The sequence below is a fragment of the Eleginops maclovinus genome, chromosome 12 (assembly GCF_036324505.1).
Source record: "Eleginops maclovinus isolate JMC-PN-2008 ecotype Puerto Natales chromosome 12, JC_Emac_rtc_rv5, whole genome shotgun sequence".
Taxonomy (NCBI): Eukaryota; Metazoa; Chordata; class Actinopteri; order Perciformes; family Eleginopidae; genus Eleginops; species Eleginops maclovinus.
Genome location: NC_086360.1, coordinates 28,111,153 through 28,125,108, shown reverse-complemented (window position 1 = coordinate 28,125,108; position 13,956 = coordinate 28,111,153). Strand labels below are relative to the sequence as shown.

At 43.9% G+C, this 13,956-nt stretch overlaps 2 protein-coding genes across 2 annotated transcripts in view; both read left to right on the top strand.

The window, feature by feature from the left end:
- gcn1 (GCN1 activator of EIF2AK4) overlaps positions 1-2,856 on the top strand; it is a 30,744-nt gene extending 27,888 nt beyond the window's left edge. The window contains exons 55-57 of the mRNA XM_063897960.1: positions 389-499; positions 1,154-1,375; positions 2,222-2,856. Of these exons, the coding sequence (XP_063754030.1) occupies positions 389-499; positions 1,154-1,375; positions 2,222-2,347 (459 nt within the window). The 3' untranslated portion in view covers positions 2,348-2,856. The remainder of the gene's footprint in view (positions 1-388; positions 500-1,153; positions 1,376-2,221) is intronic.
- Positions 2,857-4,029: 1,173 nt separating this feature from the next.
- On the top strand, positions 4,030-13,956 carry rab35b (RAB35, member RAS oncogene family b). Its single transcript, XM_063897420.1, has 6 exons — positions 4,030-4,324; positions 7,974-8,024; positions 8,259-8,382; positions 10,294-10,418; positions 10,921-11,045; positions 11,731-13,956. Exons 1-6 carry the CDS (start codon positions 4,273-4,275, stop codon positions 11,857-11,859), a joined length of 606 nt encoding a protein of 201 aa, XP_063753490.1. The 5' UTR covers positions 4,030-4,272; the 3' UTR covers positions 11,860-13,956.

The window sequence follows — 13,956 nt, the reverse complement described above, 5'->3', positions numbered from 1 at the left end:
TATCCATCAGGTTTGGATGTAAATCAAGAATAAATACACTTGTGACCATTTCGTCTCTTATTGGATGAAGTTATGATAAATGACAAACTGAAGTGAAACTCGTGGCGCCTGGCTAATAACAGAGGCACTCAGTTTCCTTATTTCTTTCTCAGAATCGTGACTTCAGTTTATTAAGAAGTAGTATTTTTCAACATCAATAACAATATGCTTTAGTGTATAAAGGTGTATACCGGTAAGAGTGTAAAAAAAGGAAGTGTAGAGTAAACAAATAGGTACCCAGGGTTTGATCTGAACCGGGTAACAGGCCTGCATGCACATTTCCCCCGTCAAATGTTAGTGATGCCAGGAAACAATATTTCTGTTCCTCACATTGTGATTGTTCCTCCAGATTCCCATTGCCACCAGTGGGATCCGAGCGATGGGATTCCTGATGAGGCATCAGCTGAGAACGGAGGGGGGGGGCAGTGTTTCCCAGCGCTTCATCACACAGCTGGTCAAGGTAAATAATGACTTTCTGTATGTGTCCTACAGAGGAAGTGAGCAAGAGAATAAGTCACTATGCTATCGACTCTGTGCGAGCGATATAGTGTTTAAAAAGTGTCCGTATTTATAGAAAGAGCAGCCTGAATAAATGCTCCTTAATGTCGGGATCTTTTTTACCTGCTTTATTAGAGTTAACGCTAGCTGGTTAGCTTGTAGCCCCTACATTCTACCGTATGTCTGCTGAATAGCATCCAATAAACATAGATTTCTTTTTATTGGAAAGTTTTTTATGCAGTGATTTTTACAGGTTTTAATCACTGGCTCCTGGAAGAACAAACTCAATGTCTGGATCATAAGTTATCAGAGAAACAATCTGAGCAAAGGTTAGCCGTTAGCTCGCAGTACGCTCCGTCTGATGCTTCAAACGGCACCCAGGAAACACACATTTTTGATGTGAAACGGCTTAATTCATTTATTTTTATTGTCAGTTTGGTTTATTTTGAGGAGGAAGAAATGCCTGCAGATCATTTAGCTACCAGTAGGAACCTCTGAATCTTAAGTCATCAGAACATCTTTTAGTAGCTGTTAATAAACAAACGTGGCCGCACCCATGTACAGTGACATGTTGTAGGTTGTGTGTTGAGACGTGTCCTTCATGTTTCCCCCGCAGTGTCTTCAGAACCAGTCCAGTGACATCCGGCTGGTGTCAGAGCGGGTACTTTGGTGGGTGTTCAAAGAGGAGGCGACGCCCTCCATGGAGGCCAGCCTCATCAAACCGCTGCTGAAGAGCCTGCTGGACAACACCAAGGACAAGAACACCAGCGTCAGAGCGCAGAGCGAGCACACCATCGTCAACCTGCTGCGCCTCCGACAGGGCGAGGAAACCATGCAGGTCAGAGTACAGTACATCCCAGTACAGTACGACACAGTACAGTGCAGTACAGTACATCCCAGTACAGTACATCCCAGTGCAGTACGACACAGTACATCCCAGTGCAGTACAGTACATCCCAGTACAGTACGACACAGTACATCCCAGTACAGTACAGTACATCCCAGTGCAGTATGACAGGACACAGTACGACACAGTACAGTACAGTACATTAGAGTACAGTACATCACAGTACAGTTAAGTACAGAACAGTACATCACAGTACAGTACATCACAGTACATCACAGTACAGTACATCACAGTACATCACAGTACATTAGAGTACAGTACGTCACAGTACAGTACAGTACATCACAGTACATCACAGTACAGTTAAGTACAGAACAGTACATCACAGTACAGTTAAGTACAGAACAGTACATCACAGTACATCACAGTACATTAGAGTACAGTACGTCACAGTACGTCACAGTACATTAGAGTACAGTACGTCACAGTACAGTACAGTACATCACAGTACATCACAGTACAGTTAAGTACAGTACAGTACATCACAGTACAGTTAAGTACAGAACAGTACATCACAGTACATCACAGTACATTAGAGTACAGTACGTCACAGTACGTCACAGTACATTAGAGTACAGTACATCACAGTACAGTACAGTACATCACAGTACAGTACATTAGAGTACAGTACATCACAGTACATTAGAGTACAGTACATCACTGTACATTAGAGTATGTTAAATTGCAGTACAGTGTAAAGCTTCACACATCATCTTTCAGCTATCATTTGCATAACATCATCCCCTTTTCCTGACGCGTCCTCTGTCTGTATTTCAGAGTGTCACTTCCATCCTGGACTCTGCGAGTAACGACCTGCTGGCAGAGTGTCACCGCCGCTCACTGAAGAAGATCGCCAGCCAGCCAGACTCCATCGAGGAGATCGACGACACCATCCTCACGTGATGGACCAGGACTGAGCTATGAAGCTATCTCTCGAGTGCAACCCCACACACACACACACACACATATACGCACACACACACCAAACACGCCCATGTTGCCTTTCATGGACCACGGCTGAGATGTGTTTTTCCCACAGAATCCCCAACAAACAAATTTTCTTTTTGACTCATCGTTTTAGCGGCCTTTAAACCCAATTTCTAACTTTTCCTTCTTATTTTATCTGTTAGTGCAGGTTGGTCTCCTGCGTTACACAAAGACACAATGCCAACTTTGTTTTGATGTTGCAGTGTTTTGCTACTTATTTTACCCAGAGGATTTCAGTGATTTGAGACGCCGCCGCTGTGAGGAAACCCCAGTCTTTAACTTTTATTTGGAGTTTGTGTGTGAGAGTGGTTTGGGGGGGGGGAATGCAACCTCTTATAAGAATACATTCAATCATTCTTATGTCAGTAAAACGGTTATAAAGAAACAAAAAGGCAAAACTAAATAAAAGGATCTTGATTTCATAATGTGTGTGAAATATTGGAGTATTGTTTTCTACAGGACTTTCATTTGTCTTTGCGCTACCTGCTGAAGTTTGGGTTCATTCAAATAGTGACTATATATACACACATCACGTATAGGCAGGGGGATTTACAGATATAAGCCCCCTGTAGTGTCTGGAAATCTTATTTTTGCCTCTTAAACTGGCCCTATTATGCTTTTTGTCCCTTTCCTGTAGTGTGTTCTATAGCTTTTACTGCATGTAAATGGTCTGCAAAGGCTAAAATCCCTGTGCTGCTCAGAGGGAGTTTCTCCCTCTCCTCCCTCCCAGCATGAATGCCTTTGTTTACTTCCCAAACGTAGTGAAATCCCTATGTAACGCTCGCGCTTGTATTGGCTAGCGCTCCAACACATTGTACATGATAGGCTAAGAGGCGGGACATCTGCAAGCAGTTGATGAATCACAACAGAGCCGGCCAGCTCACCAATCAGAGCAGACTTGTCTCTGGTTTCAGACAGAGGGTGAATGGTACAGGGTAAATGTTGCTTTTTTAATGAGATTTTTGCTTTATTCTCACTTTGTATAAAAAACTAAAATCTTAATACGTTTTCCGGAGAGCCTGTTTATTCTGGACCCTCCGAAATGTCTTGTCTTCTCAGTTCAACTTAATTGTTTACATTATTCTTAACATTCGGCATCTGGCATTTGAAGAATTAGATGTTGACTTTATTCTAGAGAATGCAATAAAAAAATCGAATGCTAAAATTCTCTAAATATGTACAGCAATACTGATTACTCTTAATATTTCGACTTTATTTTCAAAACGTTGATTTTATTCTCAACATTTTCACTTTTACATCTTATTTTCGAATATCCAAAATATTAACATTTAGATTTGTCTTTTTTTTATTATCCTGTACATTTGATTATTGTGAATTTATTCTCAAAGCTAATTTATCTACGACCTTCCTTCTCAATATTTCCTTCTTTTATCTCAGCATTAAAACTGTTTTCTAAATCTCGTCTGGCTATAAATACTTTTCAGTAGAAGTCCTCTCCATTCCTGTATAACCACTAAACTAGAGAGATATGGAGCGACGTTGGACCCAGTTTGCAGATGTTTTGGACCCACCGGTAAAACACAGTCTTCAGAGCGATGGGGTGGTGCTGCTGCGTCCGGAGAGCATGCGCAGTGTCCCCGGCTCTCGGTGGGTGCAGCAGCAGAAGGAAGCGGAGTTTCCGGCTGTTCGCAGCGGAGGGTGAGGACTGCTGACTCCGCGAAACCCCGAGAGAAACACCGGCGGCTCGGGGGGTTGGATGCTAACCATCTGTAGTATCGGTAGTGCTGGTTTGTTTTCTTTCATATCGGGGGGGATCTGGGTGATTTCGGACAGAAAACCGAGCACACAAGGCGGGTGTTGAGGAGCCACCAGCTACCGGCATGGCCAGGGACTACGATTACCTCTTCAAGCTGCTCATCATTGGGGACAGCGGTAAGGAAACACCGGGGATGAGGGACGGGAAGTAGGCCTTGACTTGTTTTTTTTTCTCCAAGGGGATAGGCAGAAACGCAGCTGGAGGCCCGGGTTGTTCTTTGATGAGGTGTTAACAGTTAAATGTGTGTTTTCGTGCCTTGAAATGATTGTGGATTTGTACACATTCGTCATGTTTCTGTGGTACAGGGCGGAGGTTGTGTCTCAGGCCGGATATAAAGACCTCTGATCTCGGAAGATATTTTCTGGTCATGTTTTCATGTTGGCTGATGCTTTTACATTAGCTCAAGAACACAACACACTCTGTTACCTGAATCACTGTTCTGGGACTTCTGTAATGTACCTATAGTGTGTTTCCCCTGTTAGCTGTGTTGGCTAGGTGAAGTGATGCTAACATTACACTTCCAGGATTGTGGCTAACTGTTAGCTTACGTTAGAAGGATAGATATCATACAACTTGTTTCAGTTTATTCATTTATTAGAGTGAGAGGGTTTTAAAGAGGGGAGTATTTGCTCTAATGAGGTTTTATCACTACTGTCAGAAGCCATAGGACAAAATCCCTAATCATGTTCAATAAATCAGGTGATTATGTGATGGTAAGTTTAGTGTAGTTTGACATTTCTGGCTCAGAATCAGAGAAAAATGGTGATTTAAAAATAAATAAATAGCCATTACAATGTTTGTACACTAACAGGATTGTGGCTAACGTTAGATATATAGATATTGATAGATGGACTACATTTCTTCTATTCAACATTAATTTTAATTACAATATATTGTACTTAATGATATATTTTTATTTTTATTTTCCTCTAAACAGCTTTCTTTTTTATGCAGATGTATCAAACTTATTTTATAGGATTTCTTTAATTATAATTCCCTTTTATTAATTTTGATTTCAATTTTTTGTGCATATTTTGTAGTATGTTGTATTTTTTTATACAGCTTAAATTTCAATTCGGACACATTTTTACTTTCTCCTTTACAACTTTCTTTTTAATTCAGATATATTTTACATGATTGAACATCTTTTAAATAGATACATACTCTATATCTGTTTTCAGTTTGGTAATTTATTATTGAAAGGTTTGTACTGAGTCTGGCCCTCCTATGAGTTTTTATCACTCCATTAATCAGAAAATACTGTCAAAAGCCAAAGGAAACAAGTCCCTTTCTTCACCATAATTAACTAAAATAATGCTCCATAAATCAGGTTGTGTTAGGTTCTCAGAATATGAGAAAGGAGGTGAAAAGGGGCAAACATCTTTAACAACATCTATCACCATCATTACACTATCTAACAGACAGACAGACAGACAGACAGACAGACAGACAGACAGACAGACAGACAGACAGACAGACAGACAGACAATCTAAATAATACACAATATAAATAAAATACTGAATATGTTTGATGTAGAAATATACTGCGGACACATATTGGCATTGGACTTTATAGTGCAGACTTTAGGATTGTGCAGAGTATCTGTTGTGCAGATTCTCCTGGGCTATAGAAAAGGAGACACTAAAGAGGCTGTGGCTCAGGGAGTTCTCTGCTGTCAGAGGTTCGCTGTGTGCAGGGTTACTGGGACTTTAGATAGATGGACTGAGAAGCTAGTATTACTTTACAGATGTGGATTAATGAAGGTAAATATAATCTCCCTTAAATCAGACTGTAGTTCACCTGCAGTAAATCCAGCAGCTACCCTGCAGTATACAAAGCCATTAGAACTAGCTGCACCTTTACCAGCTCTGAGAACACTTTAATGATCAGTGATTATAAACCATAGGGTGGTTGTAACCTGACCTGTTTTAGCTCCTTTATGTTAATGCCACAGGTTACTGTATTTCCCTATTAAAGTGAGCACATGCCTTGTTAGCGGGGCTCCACCCCCCCGCCTGCAGGACTTTTGTTTGTAGTCAATGATCTTTGCATTCATTGATAACCCCGATCCTGGCACCACCCCTCTCAGCACAGAAACTCTTTACTGCGGCTCACACACAGGCTCCAGTGTGCCCTCAGCTGCAGAATACATTGTGTGTGTGTGTGTGTGTAGAGATGATTTAGGGAAGATGCTCTGACCTCTGCTGCTGCATGTGAGAATCAGACACACTCTGGACCTCCAATCTGCACCAAGGCCGAGTTTTATCTCCCTTCCCCGGACTGGTTTAACCCCCGGCCCGCCAAGGTAGCACATGCCCATGATATATCTGTTCGTGGAGGGCGGTCTGACACATGTTATGTAACGTAAAATGTTCCTCCAGGCTCTTAAAGTTTTACTGAAATGAACGGTATTATCACTGGTACTCTAACGAATGGCTTTTCTAAAGAAGAGCATGCTTTTTGCAGTCAGAAGTCAACATACCCAGAATCAATTTGCCCTTTTATTAATAGTTTTATTCATCAGCAGGAGCCAGATTAGATTAGATTCAGCTTTATTGCCATTTGCACAAGCACAGAGATAAGATATTTACCGTAGGAACAGCAAAAACTCTCGACAGATGAGAAGGAAGATGATGCATCATATCTAGCGTCAGCTCCAGAGGCCGAAGAGTTGTTGGATTTACTCGCCTGACGGTGCATTTTGTTTTACGTGTTGTTGAGCCCTGAGAAGTGCTCCTTTTGTTGTCTCGCAGACGGCAGGATTGAGTTTTGAAGCTTCAAAAGTTCAGAAAGATGGAGGTCTCTTTTCTGCTTCGAAGCTTCGGTGATTGTTAGTTAGTCCACGGGAACCTGAGAGCTCTTATTGGGGGGCCAATCAGACAGGAGATGACAATAGGCAGGCAGAGCTGCAGGCAGATCCAGCTGACGAAGACGCCACTGATCCTCCTCTTGTTTCTTCCTTTGTATTATTATGCATGATACATTTAGAAACCCAGGTATCTGTTCTATTTGTTGTCTTTCTGTCTGTGGCTTTGACACCTTCACTGCTAATACACTGATGACACATCTGTAGCTTCAAACTAGAGCAGCAAATCTTCATTATGTTCATCATCTAATAATGTGTAGACTGTTATTAGATATCTACATTAATCATTTGGTCTATAAAATGTCCATCCTGTTTTCCTGATGTCTTTAAACCTCTCGTTTTGTCAGTCTAAAAAACAGCAAACTCACTTCAATATGATTTGAATCAGAGAAAGAAGACCTCTCCTCATTTGAGAGGCTGAACGCTGCATTTTAAAGAGCGCTTTTTTAGAATTGTTGGGCAACCAGTGCTTTTACTATAGTGCATTTCAGAAACGGGGAGACAGAGGGGAAGACGCGCGGCAAAGGGACTCCGGATTCAAACCTGCGTCCACCGCATGGGGATCAAACCCCAGTATATGGCCGTCTGCTCTTCCCACTGAGCTATACGCGGCCTAAAGAGCCCTTTTAATGATAACCGACCTTTCCTTGCAGCTCTAGCGTCATGAAAATGCTTTAAATGATCACGTAGGGTGCAGCCTTACTTAAGTGTGTGCTTGAACACTTCTAGGATGAGGGCCGCTGTTACTGTCACTCTGGTAACCAGAATATAAAATGCAAACTGCAGCGTGACATTTCTGAAGCACAAACCATGTTGATCTCAGAAAATGTGTTTTATTTGGTGAACCTGTTTTCCTCTCGCTCTAACCGTGTGTGTGTGTGTGTGTGTGTGTCCTCAGGGGTGGGGAAGAGCAGTCTCCTCCTGCGGTTTGCAGACAACACATTTTCAGGTGTGTAGATCTTCCTCCTCCTCCTCTGTCGTATATTCTCAACACTTCCCTCTCTCTCCTTCCGCCTCTTAAACGTGTGTGTGTGTGTGTGTGTGTGTGTGTGTGTGTGTGTGTGTGTGTGTGTGTGTGTGTGTGTGTGTGTGTGTGTGTGTGTGTGTGTGTGTGTGTGTGTGTGTGTGTGTGTGTGTGTGTGTGTGTGTGTGTGTGTGTGTGTGTGTGTGTGTGTGCTTACAGGTAGCTATATCACCACGATTGGTGTGGACTTTAAGATCCGGACGGTGGAGATCAACGGGGAGAAGGTGAAGCTACAGATCTGGGACACAGCAGGGCAGGAGCGCTTCCGCACCATCACCTCCACGTGAGTACACACACACACACGCACGCACGCACACATGCACGCACACATCCAGCCTCTTAAATGTTAAGCTCCATATTTCAGTTTCAGCAGCTGAATCTGAAACTACAAAATGCCTTGTTGCGGTTATGAGATGTGATTTGAGGAAGCAGTTTGCAGACAGTAGAGATGATGTGAGAGACTGAGTGGAAGTCCCCAAAGATCCTGAGTGATATTTCCTGCATGATAGCCGGTGTTGGAGGAAGTATTCAGGTGCTTTACTCGAGTAATAGTACTTTTTTTAAAAGTAGAAGTATAGAGTAGGATGCAATGGAAGTACTCAAGTAAAGTACATCAAAAATCTATCTAGCAACTCTACACCTCTGTGTTTAATGGGGAAACACCGTAACCTGTGGCATTAACAAAAAGGAGCTCAAACAGCTCAGGTTACAACCACCCTGCCCCTGGGAGACCATACTAACAATATCTCTGATATGTTTTATAATGATTGATCATTGAAGTGTTCTCAAAGCTGGTAAAGGTGCAGCTAGTTTGAATGGCCCCTGATGAGGGTGGGTGCTGTTACCCTCTCCTGCTGTAAGTGTGTCCCCCTGCTGACGGGAGATAATCTGGGGTCTCACTGGTGTATATGAGAGTAGTTTCAGGCCAAAAAATGTCCAACTTTAAGGCAAATCTCCCGCTAAATCTGTGATGTGTTGACATTCAATGTGAGCTCCATGCCTCTGTAAATGCATGATCTAAAAGCCAGTCCTGTATTCCAATTCTATGAAACCATATATGAATGAAAGGCAGTTAAATGCTGTTAATTAAACTGTATTATCATGAAGAAGGGATGGTGCTAACGGACGAAGCTTTACAACCCTCTGCATCAGACCACGCAGAAGTCTTACATAACCCCTCGTCAGCCCACTGCTCTTTGACGAGGATCCGCTTAATCAGAGGGTATTAAACTGCCTCTAACTCACTCAGCGCTGATAGTTGATATGACGTCAGAGTCCTCCGCAGCCCCGCAGGAGCACCAGCGTCCTAGTTGGGCTGCCGGTCGTTCTGCAGGACTCTCTCCTCCAGCAGCGGCCTATTTATTCTGATAGTTCTGAGAGGAGCAGAGAGCCGTGGCGCCTCATTAGATCCTGAATAACATGCCAGTGGAGATGAAACACAGCGTGGACCTGATCCGTGCATCGGGCTGCAGACTCAGGCCCAGTCAAGACCTGTAAAGACCCAGAAAATACTTGAAAACTTAATACATGTAAATGGTCTGCTGAGGCTAACATCCCTGTGTCCCCCTCCAGAGGGAGTTCCTCTCTTTGCTGAGATGCGTGTTTCTCTCATTATTAGTATTGGCTGTTTCAGGGCAACAACCACGTAACCATCTCTGCGTTTGGCTGAATATGTTTGTGTTGTGGACAAAACAATACATTTTTGGATGTCGTGCTGGGCTTTTGGAAACATTTTCCACCTTTTTCTGACGTTTATTTGTTAGGAGACAGACAGGAAATGATGTTAAAGCGATGACACGTCACATGGTCCGCACCTTGACCCCGGAGGCCACAGGTCACACTGTGATTTATATGTGAGGCAGGAGTGCCGTTTATTGTCCTTTTACTACCTGTGTGCAGATAGGGTGGCTGCAGACTGGGCCCCACTCTGCTGCTGAATGTGAACATGTGTGTGGATGTTTATGGTTCTTATGTGTCATGTCCACTAAACACACACACACACACACACACACACACACACACAGTGAGACAAAGGGGTGTTTTGTGAGTGCCGTTAGACAGGGGATTCTCCCGTTCTGATTTTGGGGGCACAGCTCTATCGATGCACATGTTGCAGCTTGCACAAAATGGATATGTTATATTTCGAAACAAACTAAGAGACTAAATGTCTGACTGTGTCTCTGTCCCCGTTCAGATACTACAGAGGGACGCACGGGGTCATAGTGGTTTACGACGTCACGAGTGCAGAGTCCTTCGTCAACGTCAAACGATGGCTACACGAAATCAACCAGAACTGTGACGACGTGTGCCGAATATTAGGTGAGAGAAAAAACACAGCTCCAACCTGTCAGTGTTAGGCGGTGACCATGACTCAGCTGAGTTTGTTTTGGCTACCAAGCGAGAGCCTATCCTCCATGCACACACAGGTAACACACACACTTGGCTAGACCCGCCTCAGACTCACTCAAAATGTCACAGAAACTCCTGAAAACTCTCGACATGTTGAGGAGGAATAGGTGAGCTTTGTTTACACACCAACAAAATACCTGATAAATGAGAAATAGTCACGAGTAAAAGTGTTATTTCCTTAAAATACAGCGGATCCCAAATATATGTGCAGAGACAAAAGCAGTTGATCACAGAATCCTAGAATAAAGCGTCCGTATGGTCGTAGTCAATCCCTGTATTTCTAAAGTCATATCCTTCATAGCAGACCACCTGATAACCACTCCCTGCAGCTAGTGGCAGGCTACAGGTGCATCGTTTATTAACCGTAACCACAGTCCTGTTGCCTGACCTCTGAACCCTTCTCTGTCTGCAGTGGGAAACAAAAACGACGACCCCAACTCGAAAGTGGTGGAGACGACAGACGCACAGAAGTTTGCCGAGCAGATGGGCATCAACCTGTTCGAGACGAGCGCGAAAGAGAACATCAACGTGGAAGAGGTAGCTCTTTGTCCCAGCTGACTGACGTGTGTGTGCGTGTGTGCTTGTGCGTGTGCGTGTGTGTGTGTGTGTTATGCCTGGTATGCAGAGCAGCTGACGGAAGACAGCAAGTGTGACATACCTGCTGATCAGTTGTGCAGAGACTCATTGTGCACGTTGTGATGTCATGAAAACCCATTCTTCAGTACCGAGTCGATGACGAGCTCAAGTATCGATGCAGGACGCACTAAACTCCTCCTACACACACTTATTTCTCTCAGAAATTCTACATTAACAACACAAGTCTGTGTTGAGATCAGCAGAGGGAGCGCTACAGTTAGCATTAGCTGTTAGCATCCAGTAACAGAGGTGCTATGGACTTGAGTTATGGTGCGTTCAAGGTCTATTCTATACAGTAAGGAGTGTTGTTTCACTCCTTTTGTTTACTTCAGTTACAAAGTGACATCACTGTCAGAACACTCACGCTCCAACACATTGTACGTGATAGGCTAAGGGGGCGGGACATCTGGCCAGCTAACCAATCAGAGCAGACCAGGTTTGAAGAGATGCCTCCCACAGGGTAGAAAAGGTTATGACGGTACAGATGTTGATGTGTGGTTTATATCCTTCAGTCTGTGTGTGACCGACTTCCTGCTTTTCTCACCTCTGTCTCTCTCTCTCCCCCCCCCCCCCCCCCCCCCCGCAGATGTTCAACTGCATCACGGAGCTCGTGCTCAGAGCCAAGAAGGAGGTTCTCGCCAAGCAGCAGCAGCAGCAACAGAACGACGTGGTCAAACTCACCCGGAACAGTAAACGAAAGAAAAAGTGCTGCTAGCAAAGCGCCAGCGCGCCGCCGCCGAGAAGAGGGCGTCTCCTCTCCACACGCACCAACACCAGAGACTCAGAGCATCTAAATTAAAAACAGATTTAATAAATATACGGTGAAAGATAAATAAATAAATGGAGATAAAAAAGAAAGTCCCCTTTGGACGAGTTAATCATGAGAGAGAGAGAGAGAGAGGGAGGAGTGTACAGATTTTATTAGACGTCAAATCAAGTTTTATTTGGACTTCAGAAGACGGGCACCGTTGACCTCCTCTGTTTAAGGATCTGCGAGCCGACCGCCATAACACACACACACACACACACACACACACACACACACACACACACACACAGCTCCTTCTCTGCACACAGGACATTCAGAGTGGAGAAGGAGGTCACCGTTTCTCTGGATTTACTTCTTATTTTTGAGGGGGGGGGGGGGGGGATGTCTGGAGGTTATTTTTCTCAACATTTCACACACCGCTCACGCCAACACATCGTGGATTTCTGTTTCGGAGAGGGAACATCTTCTTAGCGGCTAATCCGGCGGACAGAACTGGTCTTTTTTTGTTGTTGTTTTTGTCCGTCTTTTGCCAAGCCCCCCCGCCCCGCCCCATAGCGCTGAGCCGACCATCGATTTTTATGTTATTTTTAAGGGCAGTTGAACCTCCTCCTGGACGACTGAAGCAACGTTCACTGCAGTCTCTCATCGCTTTTAAACCCGTCTGTTTTTAAGGAAACAAACAGTACTGCCAATATTGTAGAAAGTAAATATCAGGAGCTCAGAGGCGCCTCTGAACTGTGCCATGAGGACGGGGGTCTGAAGTTATCCCCTGTCTCACCCTTCTGTATTTCTGCACCCCCCCCCCCCTCACATATCAGCCCCTCTCACTGTCCTGCATTCGCTCCCTCAGAGTGGGCGCTCCTCTCGCTGGGCTTCAACTCTCTGTTGGTTGGGGGGGGGGGGGGGTCACTGTCAGGGTTTACTGTATCTCCCCTCAGCTTGCAGAATATTCCCAGCAGATTTTCTCCATCACAACGCCCCCCCCCCCCACCCCCCCCACGTGTTACCGGACAGTGTTTTTATCACAGCTTCCAGGGTGAGAGTGAGGCAGACAGTGGGACTGTGTAAGGAAAACTTAACCTCCCAAAATGTCTTCTGAATTTGAAACACTGAACCCGTGTTCCCTTTTTAAATACAGAGCTTCTTCAGAGGGCGCCTCGAGCAGCGCAGGACGAAGCTCTCTGAAATAATTCAAGAGAAACTGAAACACGAACGATTATTTTTTGTGGGTGAAGTATTCCTGTTTCATGGAAAGCAAATCCCGGTGAAGTGCCGCAGAAGAGGGTTAGAGCCACGGCTGTTATTTTAGGTCTGACCAAAAGGGGAAGGTCTTTTGGAGTTCAGTGAGGAAAAAGTCAAAATTCTGAGGGAAAAAATTGGAACTCTGAGATTACAGCCAGAAGAGAGGAGACACAGTCGGATCTCTGAGAACATTTGGGAATGCTGAAACAAATTAGATTTCTTAGAGGAATTCTGAGATTAAAGTCAGAGTTTTGACAAAGAAATAATCAGATATTTTTTCTGAAATTCTTACTTTATTCTCAGTGTTGTTCTTTGAACTTCTGGTTGGATCCCTGAATGAGTTCACCTGTGGCGCTACTCCTCTTCCTCTTCCGTTCGCCTCATGAGTTCATCAGAGGCTGAAGCATCCTTCTATCTTAAATTGGGAGAATAAGAAACGCAGAGCGCTGCCGGCTGAGCTCCTTCCCTCCTCTGCGGAGGAAGGAAATCAAACCCCACTCTTTATGATTTCTACTCAGTACGTGTATGTATATATAAATATATCTGTGTGTTTATATTCCGTATAGAACATACACACAGGAGGAAACACCGTCGGCTGTGGTTTGCTGTACACTGGAGAAAAAGACATGTACTATTCATTTTTCCCGAATTTAATCAGTAACGTTTTAAAGGAATAAATATTTGACACATAATGACTGATCTCGTGTCAGTGATTTGAGGCTCGCTCTTAACTTCATTTTAAACCTGTGTCTTTTTATTTTTGCTTTTCTGTGAATAAAAGTGTACGGGAGGAAGTGTGAA

Excerpts from the sequence above, each read along its gene's own strand:
- rab35b (XM_063897420.1), top strand. The coding sequence starts at position 4,273 with ATGGCCAGGGACTACGATTACCTCTTCAAGCTGCTCATCATTGGGGAC. Across the intron at positions 4,325-7,973 it reads GCTCATCATTGGGGACAGCG|GGGTGGGGAAGAGCAGTCTC; the intron begins GTAAGGAAACAC and ends GTGTGTCCTCAG. Across the intron at positions 8,383-10,293 it reads TTCCGCACCATCACCTCCAC|ATACTACAGAGGGACGCACG; the intron begins GTGAGTACACAC and ends GTCCCCGTTCAG.